The following is a 19,417-nucleotide window of genomic DNA, read 5'->3' on the forward strand; positions in this document are numbered from 1 at the left end:
AGAATGAAATGAATAAAAATGAATTCGTTATTGTAGCTCATGTAGTAACATAATTGTACTATTACGTTTTCACAAGTTTAAAATTTAGGTATTAACTATTGATCTGCTGTTATTAAATAAAAAGGTATTTATGCACCTTATTTTTACCCAATTAAACATGATTAAGGATATATTAAAACCATATAACCATTAAATATTATATTATAAAATAAATATTTTATAATGCTCTAACGACGTTCTATTTACAATATTATCTTCTATAACTTAGCAGACAAGACTAACGCATTACATCTTAATTTATTATCTTCAAACATGATACTACAATATACAATTTGTCCCGGATCAATCAGTAAGTGTCATATTTTTTCTGACAAAATATTTTTTAGAAAATATACACAATTTTATGTTTACTACTATTTTTGACTAATTCTGGAAATAAATTCCTAATGTCCATCGGCGCTATAAACGCGAGAATAAAAGATATATATTGTACAAATGTGTTTTTTGTTAATGGTTCTCCCAGTGATATATTTTACAAATATTTACTATGTTTTACAAATTATTATAAACGGGCTTTTTTAAGCAACATGGGCAAACTCTCTGGCATCACACTATATCTCTTGGGTTTAATAAAAAAAACTACCAAATATACCTGTTCTATACGGTGTATTTTTAAATCCGTGAAATTCACTCCAATGAAACAACATGAACAAGAATTTTTAGAGGATAAAAAAATATAACCAAGATAATGGATATTTACCCATAATTTTCCATAACTAGCTGACTTGTACAAAGCATTTACTGTAGCATTGCAATTTTTCATTCAACCACAGCGAGTAATAAACACAAATGAACAACAATGCCTAATTAACAATTATCCACAATCAACTACTTAAGATCTTCCGAATATTTCTTTAAGTGCCTGTCACTATTCGAAATTCAAAAGAAACATGCTCTAGCTACAAACAGTGAGATTGTTGAGCGTTCGTCTGCATACGGACATGTGATGGACTCACGGGTAAACCGAGCCGAGCCCGCACCAGACACTCGGCCTGACTCACTGATGTCGGGCACGGTGCGGTTATGTGTGTCCCAACCTTAAAACTCTGACATCTTGTGTTCGCGTACAAAATCATATTTATTGATAAAAGTATTACATTTTCTTACCTTAGAGTAAACTGTCATTATTTTCTTGTTGTGCATATTTTCTTTTACAACAAATTTGAAAACCATGTTGTACATTAGGTGATTTTAAACAACTAAATTCGAATTATGAAAAATCTATATACATTTTTCATTAATTAAAAAATAACAAGCATGTAATTATTTGCTAAAAATCTATTTTTTTTGATGTATTGAAGTTACTGATAATTTATTCCGGTATTTTGTAAGGGTCATCATTTAGAATGTTTCTATGACATTTTTATTTTTTTATTCTTTTCACATTCGTAATGTAAAATAAAAATATTGTATTTACAATAAGATTTTCAAGCAAGAAAACCCATGTTAAAAATAAATAATAATAAATAATCTTATTTCCGTAATAACAAACTGAATATTACAAATAAATACTGTATTGCCAGTGCTTAATAATAAATAATACTATGACATAACGTATTTTCAATATCAGAAATAACATAATACAAAACAAATGTAACACGTTGTACAATTTTCTACTTACTTTATTTCAAATTTATGTACTTAGAGTATAAAATAAAAAAGTAGGTTACATCCTTTTTAGTTTTTCTTTTCTTTAACTAATAATTAGGCCAATAGATTTAGAAAATAAGGGAATTTTAGGTACCCATAAGGCTGTTGTTTGTGTTGGGGATAACTATATACAAAAGGGTAAAAAAATAAAATAGCGGAAACTAGCAAGAAATGAAATGATAAAAATGAGTTATTGTAGCTCATGTAGTAAATAATGTACTATTACGTTTCAAAGTTTAAAATTAGTATAAATATTGTGCTGTATTAAATAAAAAGGATTTATGCACTATTTACAATTAAAATATTAGGATTTAAACATTAACATTAAATATTATATTATAAATAATTATTTTATAATGCTCTAACGAGTCTATTTAAATATTATTAAACTAGCAGACAGACTAACCATACACTAATTTTATTTAAACATATACTCAATATAAATTTGTCCGATCAATAAAATCTAATTTTTTTAGAAAAATATATTTATGTTTTACTATTTTTGACTAATTCTGGAAATAAATTATATGTCCTTCGGAGCTATAAACAGAAAAAAATTTTTTGTAAAATTGTTTTTTGTTTGTTCTCCAGTATATATTTTACAAAATATTTACTAGTTTTACAAATTATTATAAAGGGCTTGCAACATGGCAAACTCTCTGGAAACACACTATAGCTTTGGGTTTAATAAAAAAAACAAATTACTGTTTATAGTGTATTTAACCGAAATTCATCCAATGAAACAAATGAAAAAAATTTTAGGGATAAAAAATATAACCAAGATAATGATATTTACAATTTTAATACTAGCTGATTGTACAAAGCTTTTCTGTTGCTTTAGCAATTTTTCATTCCCCACAGCGATAAAAAAAATAACAACAATGAAATTAACAATTATCACAATCAATACTTAATTTTTCCGAATATTCTTTAAGTGCTTTTCACTTCGAATTCAAAAGAAACATGCTCTAGTACAAACAGTGAGATTGTTGGTTGGACTGCATACGGACATGTTCCCCCCACCCCCCCCCCCCCCCACCCCCCCCCCCCCCCACCCCCCCCCCCCCCCACCCCCCCCCCCCCCCACCCCCCCCCCCCCCCACCCCCCCCCCCCATTTTTTACTGCTTGATCCAAGTTCAAAAATAATTTTTCAAAACCTGACACTGTGAATAAGCACATTCATAGTCACAAATACCCCGAGGGCGCTAACCTGATCAGCAAACCTTTCACAAGGACCTTCAATTCCAAACTGTCATAATGAATGCCGATTGGAATAGATCTAATTTCAATAAACCTACCTCTGAATGCTCAGAGTGTTTACATTAAAGATAAATTTAAAACGGTTTTATTATATGTGGCTGGTAGAAAGTTGGCCATTTTAGTGACTTTAAACCAGAGTTTATATTTCATCTGACATCGGTTGGATAGTATTTTAGTGTAATTGTATCTGCTAATAGTGCACTTTTGTCCTCACTAACAGTTATTGTAATTGTAATAATATAATACACTATTTACATGTAAACTCAAATCAAATTCAAAGCACTTTATTCCACATACTTTAGAATATGACAAGAAAAACAAAGCTTATTATTACTATGGAAATTCCCAGCAAGTACTACAGGTCAAGAAGTGCTGAAGGAAGAGTTCTATCTTATATTTACATATCAGTTACATAAAAGCTATATTAATGACAGAATAAGAATAAAGATGGTCTTTAAAAGTAATAACCCTAAAAATACTAACAACTTTGAAAAGAAAAGTATTACAACTAAATACAAATAACGTGTCCTTAACAAACAAAACTATTAACACTATTCCGTCTTCTATTCACGAACGAGTTGTTTAATTTAAAATTGTTTTTGATAATTATTTTAATCTGTTACGCATAAGGTATTCTGAAAACGTGATCTATTTGCAATGTAATGTCCTAATGATCAATAAAAAATCTATTCTTTCATCTCTTTATCCAATAATGTCAAGTTTATGAATTCCTAACAACTATTTTTCTATGATACTTCTCTGCACAAGTATGTGTGTGTGTTTTAGGATTCACCAGCCAGCTGTGGTGTTCATAGACGAGATAGACTCCTTGCTGAGTCAGCGCACAGAGACAGAACATGACAGTTCTCGCAGAATCAAAACTGAGTTCCTAGTCCAACTGGTCAGTTGAATATACCTCTTATTCAGTAGTATATTTATACAAAATAAATAATATTTTTAATGTTAGACTAAATATCATTACAACATAAAAATCTTCGTCATCCCTGTCATCACTACAAAACATTTCTTTACGTAAATCATCTTCATTTACTTCCCTCTCTTGGAGCACAGAGCCTAGAATTAGATCCTTTTGGGTTATAATAATTGCTTCCCATATTTGAATATTTTCACTCATATCATCACATGTTGTGCTGGAAGGTTTGAGTTCAGCATTTCTTGTTTAGAAGTGGGAGGGGGGGTTCTTCACTATTCATTTGAAGATTCACCCCATCAGCATACATTATTACTTATCAAATGTAGAGCAAAATTAAGTAAGAAATTTAAGGACTTAAAGAAACCTAAAGGAAGTGTCACAGAGTATTTTGTAAAATGGTCACTGTGATCTGTGTATGAAATATATCCTTCAGGTATGTAATGCCAATTATGAAGCAAAAGTACAAGAAATTGTTACCCATAGTGATATCACTGCTGATAACACTAAGTGTCCATTGATAGTTTGGCCAAATATAAATAAAAGTGAAGTGGGCAAATGATGTTATGACTGGTACTGCTGCTGTGGACAACTCATATCAGTGTCACTCGGACCTTTACCGAGCTCCCTATTAATAATTCAAATTGCTGCATACTAGATCATAATAGACAGTTATAGTTAAATCAAATATAAATGATAATTTTTCTATTCTTCTTAGAATGCACATCCTACCTAATATTGATAATGTTATGTGGAGTAGATGTTAGGTTTATGAGGAGGGGGAACCATTTTGGTTAGTGTTTAAGCTCGGCATTGCCGTCAGTACATCCATGACCTAGCAAGAAGTCTCTTCGTTTGTTGCACAAAGCATTATCATAAAGTTCTTGACCAATGAAGGCGTTAAAACCATCCAAAATTTTAACTCTTTGAGGACAGTATACTGTCTTAGAATCAAGTGTTTTTGTGGGGGAGAGAATTCAAGGATGGAAGAGAACGGGTTGAAAACAAAACTCATGACGCCCAAGGACAAGCCTTATAGATGACAATATTTGTACCGTTCAAGAGCTTATTGAACGTGACCGCCAGTTAACCATTGAATAAATTTCAGTAGGAGTGTGTTTCAGCTATAGAAACCACTGACAACTCGGTTTCAGAAAAAATAGTGCTCAATGGGTTCCGAGGTTGTTGGCTGAAAAATAAACCAGGTCACGTCGGACATCACAGGAAGGCTTTTGGATCAGTTTCTGCATAAAGGGAGGTGTTTTTAAAGCACATCATTACATTATTGTGGGTACATTACATCTCTGAGTCAAAAATGGTAAGTAAGGATTGGTGGAGATAGGATGAAGGTTGCCCTGTGAAAGCCATAGCTTGTCTCTCTGCTGGAAAAGTGATACAATTTTTTGGACTCTGGAGGAATTTTGCTGGTCAATTTTCTACATGGTCAACGTACAGTGACTCACTACTGTTAGTTGTGACTGTCGGTGAAAGCCGCCTTTGAAACAAAAGATGAGACATGTCCATCAGAGATGTCATTCTCCTCCATGACTACACCAGGCCTCACACTGCGGCTTTGACAAGGAATACAGTAGAAGAAATGGGCTGTAAAACTCTAGAACACCCTCCTTATAACCCTGACTTGTACCCCTGTGACTGTTTATTGTTCGGGCCTATGAAGGAATAACTGGGAGGAAAACGAATGGAGAGCAATTAAAAAGTCGAGGAGTACATGTGCAATTGGCTTACAACTCGCCCTCAGACTTTCTATAGCCAGGAAAAAATGAAACTTCCAAATCGGTGGCAATAGTGTCAAGATCACGTAGAAGATTATATTGAAAAATGTTAAATCATAAGTGTTTAACGTTATCAAGTAATAATTACAAAATACTGTTTATATTTGTTTTACCTCTTGTACTAATATTCATTGTACTATTTCTGTATTGTGTAGACCAATATGACATTCAATAACCCAAGTTATGAAAACAGCAGCAGCCTCTATTTTGACCACAATAGATAATTTTTAGTAACTCATTACTACTTTATATATTGCCCAAAAACCCTTGAAACTTTTAGAAATTGTTCTCTACACATTTAATAACAATAACAAAAAAATATTAAACGAAATTAAAATATTAATGTTTAAAAAAGTGTCGAAAAACTTTGATTTATTTTCTTATTTTAACCATAAAACTATATTGAATTTCATAAATCAGCAGAGAGCTATGGTAATACATTATTGTTGTGAATTTTTGTTTAACTTACACAGTTCACAGTTCACAAACTCTTTATTCATTTTAATATAAGTCACAATACATTGTCCCAATGCACCCTGCAAGGTGCGTGCGGGAACCTAAACTAAATAATTATTTGTTCATTTACTGCTGACTTGCTGCATTTTCTTGTTATGATATTTTAATTTATATAAGTATAGCCTGTTTCCACTGCAATCAATACATTTCTTACCTTTGAAACCATGAAGATCTGTGCAGTGAGAAACATTATTTTGTATTTGACATCATTATGGACATTGAATGTCCAATATGAGAGCCTACTGTAGCATACTGAGTTATCAATTTAGATCGTAGAAGTACATGACTTATTTTGTTATTCAACTGCATATGCTACAATCATAAGACATATGTGAATGTTGAGTTTAGTTCTAATTCACCTTCCTCTTCATGCAGAGTCTGAAATCTGACACTGTCACAGACTTGACTCTTGGAATATGGAGGCATGTTCGTCTGAAGAGTTAAAAAAAGAACAAGGTTAAAATGAACTCTCTAAATCGTTACATCAGAACACCTGAATGATGTTGAACACATGACTCCAGATTCCAGGAGTTAATTCTGTGACTGTGTCAAATTTCAGACTGCATTAAGAGGAAGCTAAACTCAACATTCACATTGATTCAATCCTTCCCACCATAGGTACATTATGTGCATTAGACTTAGTATTTACCATGTCCTCTTTGAATCTTTTTTAAAATTTATTTCGAAGTTAGCGAGGTTTGAAGTAAACAAGAATTAATGTCTTATATTCTTAGCTTCATGTAGTTTTCAGTTAGCTTTAGCTAGTAAAAATAAAAATAAGTAATTGAATAAGTGACAAGTTTGTTGTTCTTCTTTGTTTAGTTTATTATTGATGATGGATAGTTTGAAATGATAGCAATATTTTGTACATTTGCCATTTTTATACAAAACAAAAATAGAACACTACGTTTTGACAATTGGAATCCTCTTTTTCAGATGACAAAAACACCTTAAGGCGTGAGATTAAACGAGAGATGTTGCCCATTACTTTGAGGTACATGCTTGTCTTAGCGTTCAACTTGTTCTGTTGTCAAATTTAACTTTGGCCAAGTTCATCACCTCATGTTGATTTGTTTTAAAAATGTTTGTGCTTGGTTAATCTTATGCATTGAGGTTTTTTTGAAACTTAAATAGCAGGAGGATTGATTCCAATCCTAGATTATTAGTATTCTATTTTCGTAACAACTAGCAATATCAAATTTTATGAATCCTGCCTGACAGTATGTACATCCTATTTCATGTACTATTGTACTGTTTCTGTACTGTGCAGGACGGGGCAGGTACAGGAGAAGATGACCGTATCCTTGTGATAGGAGCAACCAACAGACCCCAGGAGCTGGATGAGGCGGCACGCCGTCGGCTAGTCAAAAGACTGTACATTCCCCTCCCAGACCCACCGGTATATACTGCACTGTGTTTTCTTAAACCGTAACAAAATTAGCTATGTTACATATAGATGTTTCATAAACGTGTTGTTGATATGCTGGTGGTGTAGATCTACATTTTGTAATAGTATAAACATTGGTAATGGTAATATATATTAACAATAATGTAAAGAACGTTTGTTTCCACTATCGGTGATGTCTCGACAGAAACCGTGGTGAGATACCGTTTCTGCACGTTGTTCTTCGTGTAAAACAAAGAACAGGGTTTTTTTGTTCTCTTAGGAGAAGAATCTTATAAATTGCACTTAGTCCTATAAGGACTTAAGCGCTGCTTCTGGAGTGACAGGATATTCAGGATGGATAAGGTTGGGGGTACGGACCATCTCCAAGATCCATGAGGAAGAATTTAGGACACTAATCTCAAAGTCATGACCTCTCGAAAGAAGGGGAGGTCAGCTCTGAGCCAGCCTCTCCAGTCAAAGCAGGTAAGGGGTGGCACACCATTGTTGAGGCTAGCAAGAACCTCTGACACTTAGGGAACAAATCCCACCAACTCCAACAGTCATCTCCCGCAGTAGACTAGACCTATCGAATTAGACTTGTGACCCAGAATCTCGATATTTGGGGTTAGTGATCTGTCGCTCCTGGACATCCATAAGGTTGCCCAGATTTAAGTGACACACCGGTTTTTGCTGTGCCCAGTGGTGGGTTCAACTGGAAGGTATAAACCAGCCAGAAGTGATCCCTGCTGGGTGAGAAGAGGGTTAACTGACTGACCCTTAGGCTTCGGAAAGCACCACGGCTCTGTTAGGAAATCCTGAAAAAGTTTCCCAGCCTGGATCCCTGTGGCCCTTAGGGGGTTTAGTGGGTATTTCCTGTGTTGAACAGGACGATTCCTCCACTCCGTGCGTAAATGCATTCACCCTACGCAAAAAAAAAAAAAAAAAAAAAAAACAGAAAAAAAACATATGCATTGGTAATAAAACATTGCACTATTTGTGTGATCTAAGCAATTATGTACAAATAATAAATTTAACTGCATGTGGATATTAATACTTATTATCATTTGTATGTTTTGGGCAGGCAAGATGTCAGATTGTGCGTAACCTTATGTCTACGGAGAGGAATGAGCTAACAGAGGAGCAGATAGAGCTAATAGCTTCTCTTACCGAAGGCTATTCGGGGGCTGACATGAAAAACGTTTGCCAGGAAGCTTGCTTGGGCCCAATACGATCCATCAGTTTTACAGAAATGCAGCGCATTGCACCAGATCAGGTAACAGTAGTCATAAATGTGGAGTTTACATTTAAATAACAATACAAATTGTATCCCGTATACTTCATTTCACATCAAATTAATATAACTCTTTGATTTCAGGTACGCCCTGTGACAGTGGAAGATTTTAAGTCTGCTCTGTCCCGAGTTCGAGCCAGCGTCTCCCAGTCAGACTTGGAGTGTTATGTCTCCTGGGACCAGACTTATGGCTCGGGAGGGGCCCCCAAGTAGCTAGCTGATATACTTGTCTAACATTCTCAATAGACTTTAAGCTATTTTATGTTTGTTATAATAAAGTACATTTTCATACAGATTTGTTTATTATTGTTTTTGACATACTTGTAGTGGCTGTAATTTTTATTATCTAGTATTTATTACTAGAGGTTTTGCACACAATATCTGGCACATCACAGTGGATGATAGGCATATCCTTGTCACAAGTTGTGAAGCATTCCTGGTATTAGGAAGATACCCAGATTTGTAGATCTACTTTCCAAATAATTAGATTTTTAAAGGGCAGTGTGTTGGAGCCCTGACCTCAGTGTGCAAGATAGTATGAACCAATGATAACTCAAATTTCATGGTTTGTGGATTCTAAGATTTTAGTAGATGCTTTTGAATTATATACGGCTAGAGAGGAGTCCCAAAAGTTGAGACCAGAGCTGTTTCCTTGGTGAGCATGTACAATAAAATATATGTTGAGGCAAGTGTGTGTGTCATAACACATTCCACTATAATTGACTATAGTAGTTTTGCATGATTGAATCAAGAATATTATAACTGTAATATTTGTGAATATAATTCCCTAAAAGGACTGTTGTATAGCTTGTGAAACTATTCCTGTTCAAAGTGGACTTTTAGTGTAATTGGCTTTTGTTCTGGGAAAATATGCATAAGCACTCTTGTAAACCGGATTCAGTACAGCCTATTTTGAAATAACTACTTCTTATTCATTGAAAATGCAATGTACTTCTGAACAGTGTTGAGACCTGATAAATCAGTCCTTAATCCAATTTTCCTTATTTATTTTGTTAAATTTGATTTATTATATTATATGTTACAGGAATATATTATACTATATACCTTATTCATACAGTAATTTGCAATTAAATTATTGTTTAATGGAGTAAATCATTATGTCAATAAAATACTGCTTTGATTTCTTTTAAAATTTAATTAGGTAATTATGTTCTTATTTCTGTCTGAAGAAAAAAATATAATGACACAAATAAAGCAATACAAACAACCACCACAATGTAACAATAAGTCCTGTGGAGTGACGAAAATTCAATGTACTACACATTAGTGCTCGAGGCGTACTGAGCTCACCATACATCAAAGGCGGGAAGGAAGAAATCCCTCCGACGCACCACTGGTGATGGGCAACCATGTAAATACTGTGGTAAGAACTGTAATTCCACAGTAATTAAAAAGTTAAATTTAATCTGAAACCTTTCTGTACTATAACAATAACTGCTATTTCTTCTACTTTTTAAGGAAAAATAAAATACTCCCTATTTGTTAAGTGATTGTACCGAATGTAAGACAATCGCTTTTATTATGTGGTATATTACCCTCAGGAAATATCAAGCTTTAAATTTTAAGTTAGAATATTCAAAATGAAAAACATTTGTGATGAGTGTTACGGACAGCTGGATGTACACGTCTCATGTTTAGTTTTCTTGAGCACAAACGAAGTTAATCAATAGTCCTGATAATCATATAGTAGCAACCGAAACAAATTGTACTTCGTCATCTCTCAAGTGCATACACCACTGTGGATATGTAAATACACTGATTAAACACATAAAGAAGGAACTTTCCTTCATTAAATGAATGGACCCAGTTATTCAGGATTAGTATTCCTCCAACGAATGATTGCTAAAGTATATACGGTATATAATGTTTTTCATGTATTTCTCACTTCACTGGCAAAACAATGAACCAACTCGAATTAACCCTTTGACTGATACGCAACGATATATCGTTGTGAGTGAATTTACCGAAAAGTGATACACAACGATATATCGTTGTTGATGTTTCGGGCGAAAATTGATATGCAACGATATATTGTTGTTGCATCATAAATTTATTATAGTAAGTTTATAACTTATTATTAATAACTATACTATACTATAACTAACTTAATAACTTATTATTATAATATTTATAATAATAAGTTAAATATAACACAAGGCCAACTGAAGAGGGCTGAGTTCATGAAAGAAGTGATAGGAGATCTTTCTTCGGAATGGCTTGCAAGTAAGCAAATTCCGCAAAATCTCCGGGCTGGTGGTGATGGTCCATCAGTTGGTTTCGGACTCAGGAAATTACCTGAGAAGAAGGAAAAACTGTGCCGAACCTGTTCAGGTGACAATCATCCTGAAGGAAAGAAGCGGAGGTCTCGGACAGTGTGTATAAGGTGTGGTCTTGGTGTACATGCTGAATGCCTCGGCAAGCATGTTTGCCACTGAAATTATAAAAACTAAAAAACTGTAAATATTGTAAATAATAACTTTTTTATTAGTGTTGTGTTTTGACAATAAAGTGTATTTTTAAGACAGGATTCACAAACAAATTTAATTAATATAGAACATTCAATGTGTTTGACTCCAGATTTCCAAACAGATTGCCTCAAATTCACGTAAGTAAAATTTTTATTATTTTACCAATAGGTCATGCATTTTTTAATTTATATGCTTCAAATTTTCTGAAATTGGTGACAATGATACGTACTTTTAGAATAAATTACTGTCAATAAGAAATTTCAAAAAATTATTTTAGTTTACTACTGACAAAGTAAAACAAAAAATTTTTATAAATAAAAACAAACAAAAATAAAAAAAAATATTTTTAAGTAATTTTTTTGGCTTTTTTATATTTTTTCCTACTAGGACATTTAAATGTCTAAAGAACAAAACTACTTTCAAGTTTCTATTATATTACATAATAAAGCTACAAATTATCTAGTAAAACACTACAAAAAAGCTAATTTTACCCTATCAATTAAGGGGATAACCCTGTTAAAAATCATATCAATTTTGGAAAAAAAAAATAAAAAAATTGTTGATCAGTCAAAGGGTTAAAGCCCATCCAGTGTCATCCGTTTACTATACTACCCAAAATTTCCATCACTTATTTTAGAAAAACAAGGACTGAACTTGACTCATTCATTGTTTTTATAGAAAGTTATTAATGTAGCAAAGAGAGTGTTATGGATCATTCCATGATATAATTTTATCTGCCAACATGGATTTCAAAATGAGTAAAGTTTCATACAAGTTGAGGAATTGTTATGGTGTAATACTTATCCTAAAATTTATACCTTTTAAATAATATTGGTAAACCACAATATTCATATAATGTAGTCACTTTACTTTATTTTTATGATTGAGAAGAATCATCCTATGATATAACAAGTGAATATAAACAACAGAGGCAGATTTGAAAATCTGCCCATTGTCTATAATAGGAGTTTTGCCATATCTATAACACCCCTGTCCCCTTCAGCCAGCCACATTTTATAATCTATGAGATGTCATCAAAACATAACTCTGTTGCCATCCAAAACGTCCAGGTTGCACACTATCTAGCAGCAAATAAAAGAAATAGAGATGATATATCACAGGAAAGTATCAACCATGTTATATTTATATTATTAAACTGTAGACAAAAAAAAAATTCCTATCACACAGTTCTGATATGGATATACCATATCTTTTTATTAGCTATGGCACAGTACCGTAGTGCATGAAAAATGTGCGTTACTGCTGCTGATCATGTAATATTAAAAACCAATGTTACGTACATATGGAAATTATTTAAAAAAAATACATGTACTTTTTACTGAAAATAAATACATTATCATATACCATACACTGTTAAATCTTAAATAAAGATTGAATAGATGAGGAACAGATAGGGTGATACAAAATTCAGCTACTCGTATTACGATGTAGTGGTTCCTATAAATAGATAATAAATAATAGCTTACTTAATTAATCTACTACATCAAACAATACTGAGGAATACCGTCCCACCTTGTGAATTGATCTTTTCTACCTGGTTACTTTCCTAATGAATTAAAAAATTCAAAAATAGTTCTGATCCATAAGGAAAATGATAAAAAAAGATCCAGCAAATTACAGACCAATTTCTTACTACCAGTTTTCTTCAGAATCTATGAGAAATTGGCACATGCTCAACTTATGTCTTTTTTTTTCAGGAGCACAGTTTGATAGATAGTATCCAGCTTTTGACAGTGTTGATCACTTCATACTGATTAGTAAATTAAGATTTCTTGGTGTTAAAAACATGCAATAGAATATTTTACATCATATGAAAAACAGGTTTTAGTTTGTAGAAATTACATATAAAATGTGAAATAGCACATTAAGTAACATTCATTCTACAACCAGTCAAATATGGCGTCCTTCAGGGGTCCATACTTGGAACTCTTATTTTTACTTGCTATATAAAAAACATAGGCTTAGCACCAAGTATATCCCCCACAACAGCTCTGTGCAGATGATTCAATTTTTAAAACATCAGGAAAGATGTAAACATGTGGGGTTTTTTTCAACAAACATAGTAATTGTTGAGAAAACTAATTTTATTACATTTAGAATAATACAAAACAATAGATCAGATAGTTCAAACATAGCACTTGATAGTAAATAAACAGATTTAAATTTAAACTGCTACTAACTTTATTTGACTATACATAGATCAAACCTTAACTTCAAATGATCATGTTTGTAACATAAAAATTAATTCAGGACTCTAATTAATACCTATTTATAGAATGCCATATATTTTCACATATTTCTTTTAGAATTTGTACCATTCGACTTATAAACAGAATCTTCATCTTATACTTAAACAACGAAAAAGAGCTATAATAAGCAAATTACAATCTGATCAATCAGGTAGGGGATATTTCAATAGCATGCAAATTCTGACAGTTAATGGGCGATATACTTGTATATATGATACAGTTTTATATAGTATTAATGTATAGTTATATAGTTTTTAATGTAAGCTGTGAACCTTTTGGAATATATCCATAAAACACTAGGAATTAAAGTCACATAATAATCTAGACTTTTACAAAAAGAATGCTATATATATATTTGAGTATCGAGTCATCTTTCATCAGTGGCAAGACGTAGTATATTTCTCTATAATGTACAGATATACTACGTTGAGTATACTATACTAGAGGCTGCTTTACCTTACCTTCTTTGTGTGTGTGTATATATATATATATATATATATATATATATATATATATATATAATATATATATATTTACACACAAAGAAGGTAAGGTAAAAAGAACTCTCAGCTCAATAAAAAGGTCTTTACAATGAGTTCTGCTCGAGACATCAAAGATGATTCTAATTGCCTTCTTTTGCAGAATAATTTTTTTTTAGCACAATCAGAATTGCCCATAAAATTGTACGTAGGCTGTATGACTATGTACATGTGTGTAGTATATTAAAATGAGGACATTTCAGCTCACATTAACACTAAGGGACCTGAGCAGAAACAAATCTTTAGCCAGTCTTGAAGCAACTTTGTCAGTGTGATGGACCATATCGGTGCAACATACGGTTATTGTGGTATGGCAATGACTAAAGAGATAATGGGATCCACATGAAAACCACTAGTGTGAAAGTTCCAGGGTGTGTTTACTTCCGGCGGAGAAAGCCCTACCGTCGAGACAGGTGGCCCGGTAACACACAAACTGTACACTATCCTGTCTCAAGTCACAGAGCTGCAGTAGTGTCTGCAATCGCTACTAGAGTGCTCTGGCATCGATTTATCGGTTTTTGTGAATCCAATTCACCATTCCTTCCTAAATTAAATAAAAACAACCGTAAAAATAAATATATTTTACAAACCTTATTCTGAAATTCGTTAAAAGCATCGTATTAATTTGAAACACGATAAACTAGCTCAAGTACAACAGCGGTATACCACAGTATAGCGATTTAAATGGATCTCAGTTTTTACAATAGTTCACAAGTATCTACCATTATTTATACATTTTACGTGTTGAATTCGCTAATGTACTTTTTAAATCATATAATAAGATATACCTCACTGGGCATGTCGTCCACTTCCATTATATAGCTGTCTCTCCCCTGACGAAATAAAAAATGCTTAAGGTTCTAACCGGTTTTTGAGGGTGATGTTTTAGTTAACTAACTAAATAACACACACACATGGCATAAGATAATACATAATATATACATAATACATATATTCGAGGTATAACACATATAAGAAGGCATTGTATTTGTGTATGTGTATGTTTGTGTATATATACACAATGCCTTCTTATCTTATGCCTCGAATAGCTTTCAAATTCGAATGCAAATATCACTACACGATTTAATGTGTACAATATTGATACAGTTCGTAATTTGAAAAAAAATATTACTAACAGTTACCTGAGGCTCCACACGTAATTTCGAAGGTTTTGAACCTATATGAGCACTTCTGGTCCGAGTTTATTATATTTTCCAACGTCAATGTTGAGTTTGCCTTCTTGCCATGACCAATAAATATGTTAAAAGTGTATATTTATGGCTATTGTAATTTACTCCGGTTTTATTAATTTTTGTTTCTCAGTTGATTTTGCCTTTTTTCTCGTTCAAAAATGTATTAACATACACAGATCTAAGCCTACTTCTATGTTAAAATACAACCAATATGTTTTTTTATAACAGTCTAAAGTTATTGTAAAAGTTAGATAGTAACTTTGTCTATATATCTAATTCTTAAGATTTGCAAAGAATGTGCAGTTAAAAGTACATTAACAATGACACAATTTATTTGAAACAATATGTTTGTTTCTTTGTAAACTGAAAAATATTTGTAGGCCTACTATTTCAGAACATTTATGGCTAGAAGTGATACATTACTTCAAAAGCACAGCCTAGCGAATTTTTTTGAAGTTCTTGCCGACTGCTTTAAAAGGAGTCTTCGGATTCACATTCCGACCATCTTATGTTTTATGACATTTTTAAGGTTGAGTACTCACCTGAAATCTAAAAACAGTAAGAAAACTGTTCTTCTTCTTTTATCAAGACCTTTCAGATAAGGTGACACTTAATGGGTCTTAAAATTTAAAAGTTTTGAGCCCTCCCGCAAAACCATTTTGGGGAAATAGGCATAGTTGTAACAATGACTAAAAAGTTCACTTCTATTGCCTAGACAGGTGTCCCGAGTTCCAACCCTCCATCTGTATGTATAGGCCCTACATAAAAAACTAATATATATTTCTTCAGCTTAAGGACTGTCCCTAAATTAAGTAACGGTCCAAAGAGTGGAGGAGGGTTTCAAAACTATGTTCTACTGTAAAAAAATTCAATTTTTGTAGTAATAAAGAACGTTTTACAATGGAGTTTAAAATTGCCTTCATTACATCACTATTTAAAACAATATAAATTAAAAGGGGTCTTGGTGGCGGCGTTACGTAATTATTTGATACCGTTAAAAAAGGGCGTGGGATCTGAAAAAGTCCGAGTTTAGCATTACGTAATAATTAAGTGACAATCCCTTATGCAACATATATTCTGGAAATTCTCAAAAGAAAACGCCGAGCAAAAAAAAGATAATAAGCTGCAAGAAACAATGTCAAAATGCAGTCCAGGACGAAGCCAGCGAGGAGTTCCAAGGGGTCCGGGACCCCCCAAAATGTTTAATTGCTTCAATTACTTTTTTATTACACGATTATTATTATTTAAATAATTCAGTATTACTGACATGTACTGCTGAAAGATCGTTCTCAACACAGATACGGGTCAAGAACTTTTTAAGGAACAAAATAAGGCTTTAATAGACCAATAAGACCTTTAAGATAACAATGTAGCCAGGAAACCATGGGGGTGGGGAGGGGTCAAGACTAGAAATATGTTATTGCTATTATTATTCGTGTATTACTATAGACTTCGTGTATTTTATTTAAAAAATGTTTTGTACTGTTTAAGTATTAAACTAAACATCTGTTTACAAAGTAATTTAAAATAATATGATTATGTTTCTATTGATAGGATTTCTTTTATAATTATTGTACATTGGGTTTACCGTTGGAAGTGAAATAAATTTACGTGGTCGATTACAAGAACGTAGCCAGGACAAATGTTTGGGGGATCAGACAACTGATATTTTCCCGTAGTCGACAGAGAGTAAGGCCCCATGTTGTTCCTTAAGAAGTTTCTTTGTTGAGAGTGATCTTTCAGAAGTACATGTCAGCAATACTGAATTATTTAATTAATATTAATCGTTTACCAAAAAGTAATTGAAAATTTAAAAAAATTGGTGGGTTCGGCCCCTTGGACCCCCTCGCTGGCTACGCCCTTGGCCGATTACCAACGCAAATCCAACCTCAGTTCCAGGAAATATTTGACCACTCAAACTGATGTACGAAGAAGAAACCTTTACGACTAAAATGAATAGAGGACGGCGAGAAAAGGCCGTGTAATCTCTGTACTATCGCTACTACGCCTGTTATTGTTTAGAGTCGATGTACCTTGACATTGGGCAAACTTATCACAAAGCACATGACGCTCCGCTCGTGAGCATAAGTGGTACTCGGCCCGCTTTCGCTTCAGATTTATTGATTGCTGCTATTCTATCCGGTTCCACAGTCTCGTCTCCCCACCCCCACCACCAACACTGCCCTGCCGGCTGTCGGCTTCAGACGCCCGGATCTTCTTTGGAGGTCTTCAAAGAAAGTATTTTTTATACTATTCAATGTACAAATTAATACAATTCTTCTTTCCTTACAGTTCGTTTTAATCCTTTCCGTCAGTTCCAATTAGTTATTTTTCCAAATCTATTTTTATTTCAATTGCATAGTTATTTTAAACACCAATTAAATACTTAAATTTGTCTTTTGCAGGGACGTAGATAGCAAGGGGGCCCGGACCCCCCAAATTCAAATTTTCCCAATTACTTTTTTTAGCAAATGATTATTATTATTACTGACATGTACTGCTAAAAGATCGTTCTCAACACTGAAACAGGTCAAGAACCTGCGGAATGAGTTGTTGACTACCCCCAATTCTTTCCTGGGTACGCTCTTGTCTTACTGGTCTATCTAGGTTACCAGTTCAAAACAAACTTTAATTCCTGCACTTTTTCATTGCTTCCTGTAGCTTATTATTTGTCTTTTGCTCGACGTTTTCTTGAGAATTTCCACAATATTTGTTGCATAAGGACCGTCCCTTAAAAACGTAACGAAAACTCGGACTTTTCAGACCCTCCCCCTTACAAACGGTAACAAATAATTAAGTAATGCTGCCACCAAGACCCCTTTAATTTATATTATTTAAAATAGTGATATAATTATGGTAGTTTTTAACTCCAATGTAAAACGTGATTAGTTAATAAAAATAACTAGCATTCCCCAACTGTAGAACATAGTTTTAAACTATTTACTGTTTCCTCTCTGAATATACATCTGTCGCAAGGACGTAGCCAGTGAGGGGGTCCAAGGGTCCAGACCCCCTCCCCCAAATTGTAATTGTTTGCAATGACTTTTTTAGTAAACGATTATTATTATTATTATTGAAAGAATTCAGTATTATTGACGAGTACTGCTGAAAGTCGTTCTTAACCAAGAAACGGATCAAAAACTCTTTAAAGAACAAAATGGGGCCTTTCTGTCTAACACGGGAAAATATCAGTTGTCTGGACCCCCCTCCCAATTTCTTTCTGGTTACGTTTTTGATCTGCCGAAAACTCACTTTGCCCTTTGGGCCGTTACATAATTTAGGGACGGTCCCTAAGCTAAAGAAACATTGTGATTTTTATCTATACATTTATGTGAATAAAACCTTCATTTCTACAAATAAACCATGAATTGCCTTCTCAGCAATATCTACAAGGGGATCGTAGCAAACCTGTGTATCTTCCGATATGAATTAAAATGGCCAATTCTCTTGTTCTGTAACAATTTCTAATTATTGATCATTTAGGTTTTACAATCCGTATTAAGAACTCAAATTTGAAAGCGGACTTTATCGTCACGACAATGTAGATAAGCAACCCTACGATTGCGTGAACGTCTAATCCATTCGTTATCTACAAGATAAGATTGTAAAAACGACGACAACACAAGATTCTATTTAAACCATCCAGACAGGTGCGACGTCGGAGCCAGTAGTTTGTGGAAGACAGGGGTAGGACACGTGTTATGTACATATAACCTACCTGTATACTCTACTACACACACACACACTGTCATCACACCTGCCTGCACCACGACCACTCTCCCTGCACTGCGAGAACCGGGTCAGTAGCACGCGAGAAAGCCGCGCAGCCTCCTACAACAGACATTCCTACGAGAGCTAATCTCACAGTGCAGAATTTTAGAATAATAGGCTGTCTTTGTAGACAGTTGAGTTTAATTTTTACTTCCGATACCATCAGCTCGCTTGTAGCAGGCAGGCCTTTCATATTAGTAAATAGCGAACAAATACAGTAGCCACTAGCCTGCAGAAAAGTGCTTACATAATCGAGATCCTTACTT

At 33.6% G+C, this 19,417-nt stretch overlaps 1 protein-coding gene across 1 annotated transcript; it reads left to right on the forward strand.

The window, feature by feature from the left end:
• Window positions 1-3,724: 3,724 nt before the first annotated feature.
• On the forward strand, window positions 3,725-9,182 carry LOC124361401 (fidgetin-like protein 1). The gene is made up of 4 exons (XM_046815450.1): window positions 3,725-3,872; window positions 7,482-7,610; window positions 8,680-8,871; window positions 8,974-9,182. The coding sequence occupies exons 1-4, from the start codon at window positions 3,741-3,743 to the stop codon at window positions 9,100-9,102; spliced, it is 582 nt and encodes a 193-aa protein (XP_046671406.1). The 5' UTR covers window positions 3,725-3,740; the 3' UTR covers window positions 9,103-9,182.
• Window positions 9,183-19,417: the final 10,235 nt, after the last annotated feature.

Source organism: Homalodisca vitripennis, chromosome 4 (assembly GCF_021130785.1).
Source record: "Homalodisca vitripennis isolate AUS2020 chromosome 4, UT_GWSS_2.1, whole genome shotgun sequence".
NCBI lineage: Eukaryota > Metazoa > Arthropoda > Insecta > Hemiptera > Cicadellidae > Homalodisca > Homalodisca vitripennis.

Excerpts from the sequence above, each read along its gene's own strand:
- LOC124361401 (XM_046815450.1), top strand. The coding sequence starts at position 3,741 with ATGTGTGTGTGTTTTAGGATTCACCAGCCAGCTGTGGTGTTCATAGAC. Across the intron at positions 3,873-7,481 it reads CTGAGTTCCTAGTCCAACTG|GACGGGGCAGGTACAGGAGA; the intron begins GTCAGTTGAATA and ends TGTACTGTGCAG. Across the intron at positions 7,611-8,679 it reads TTCCCCTCCCAGACCCACCG|GCAAGATGTCAGATTGTGCG; the intron begins GTATATACTGCA and ends TGTTTTGGGCAG.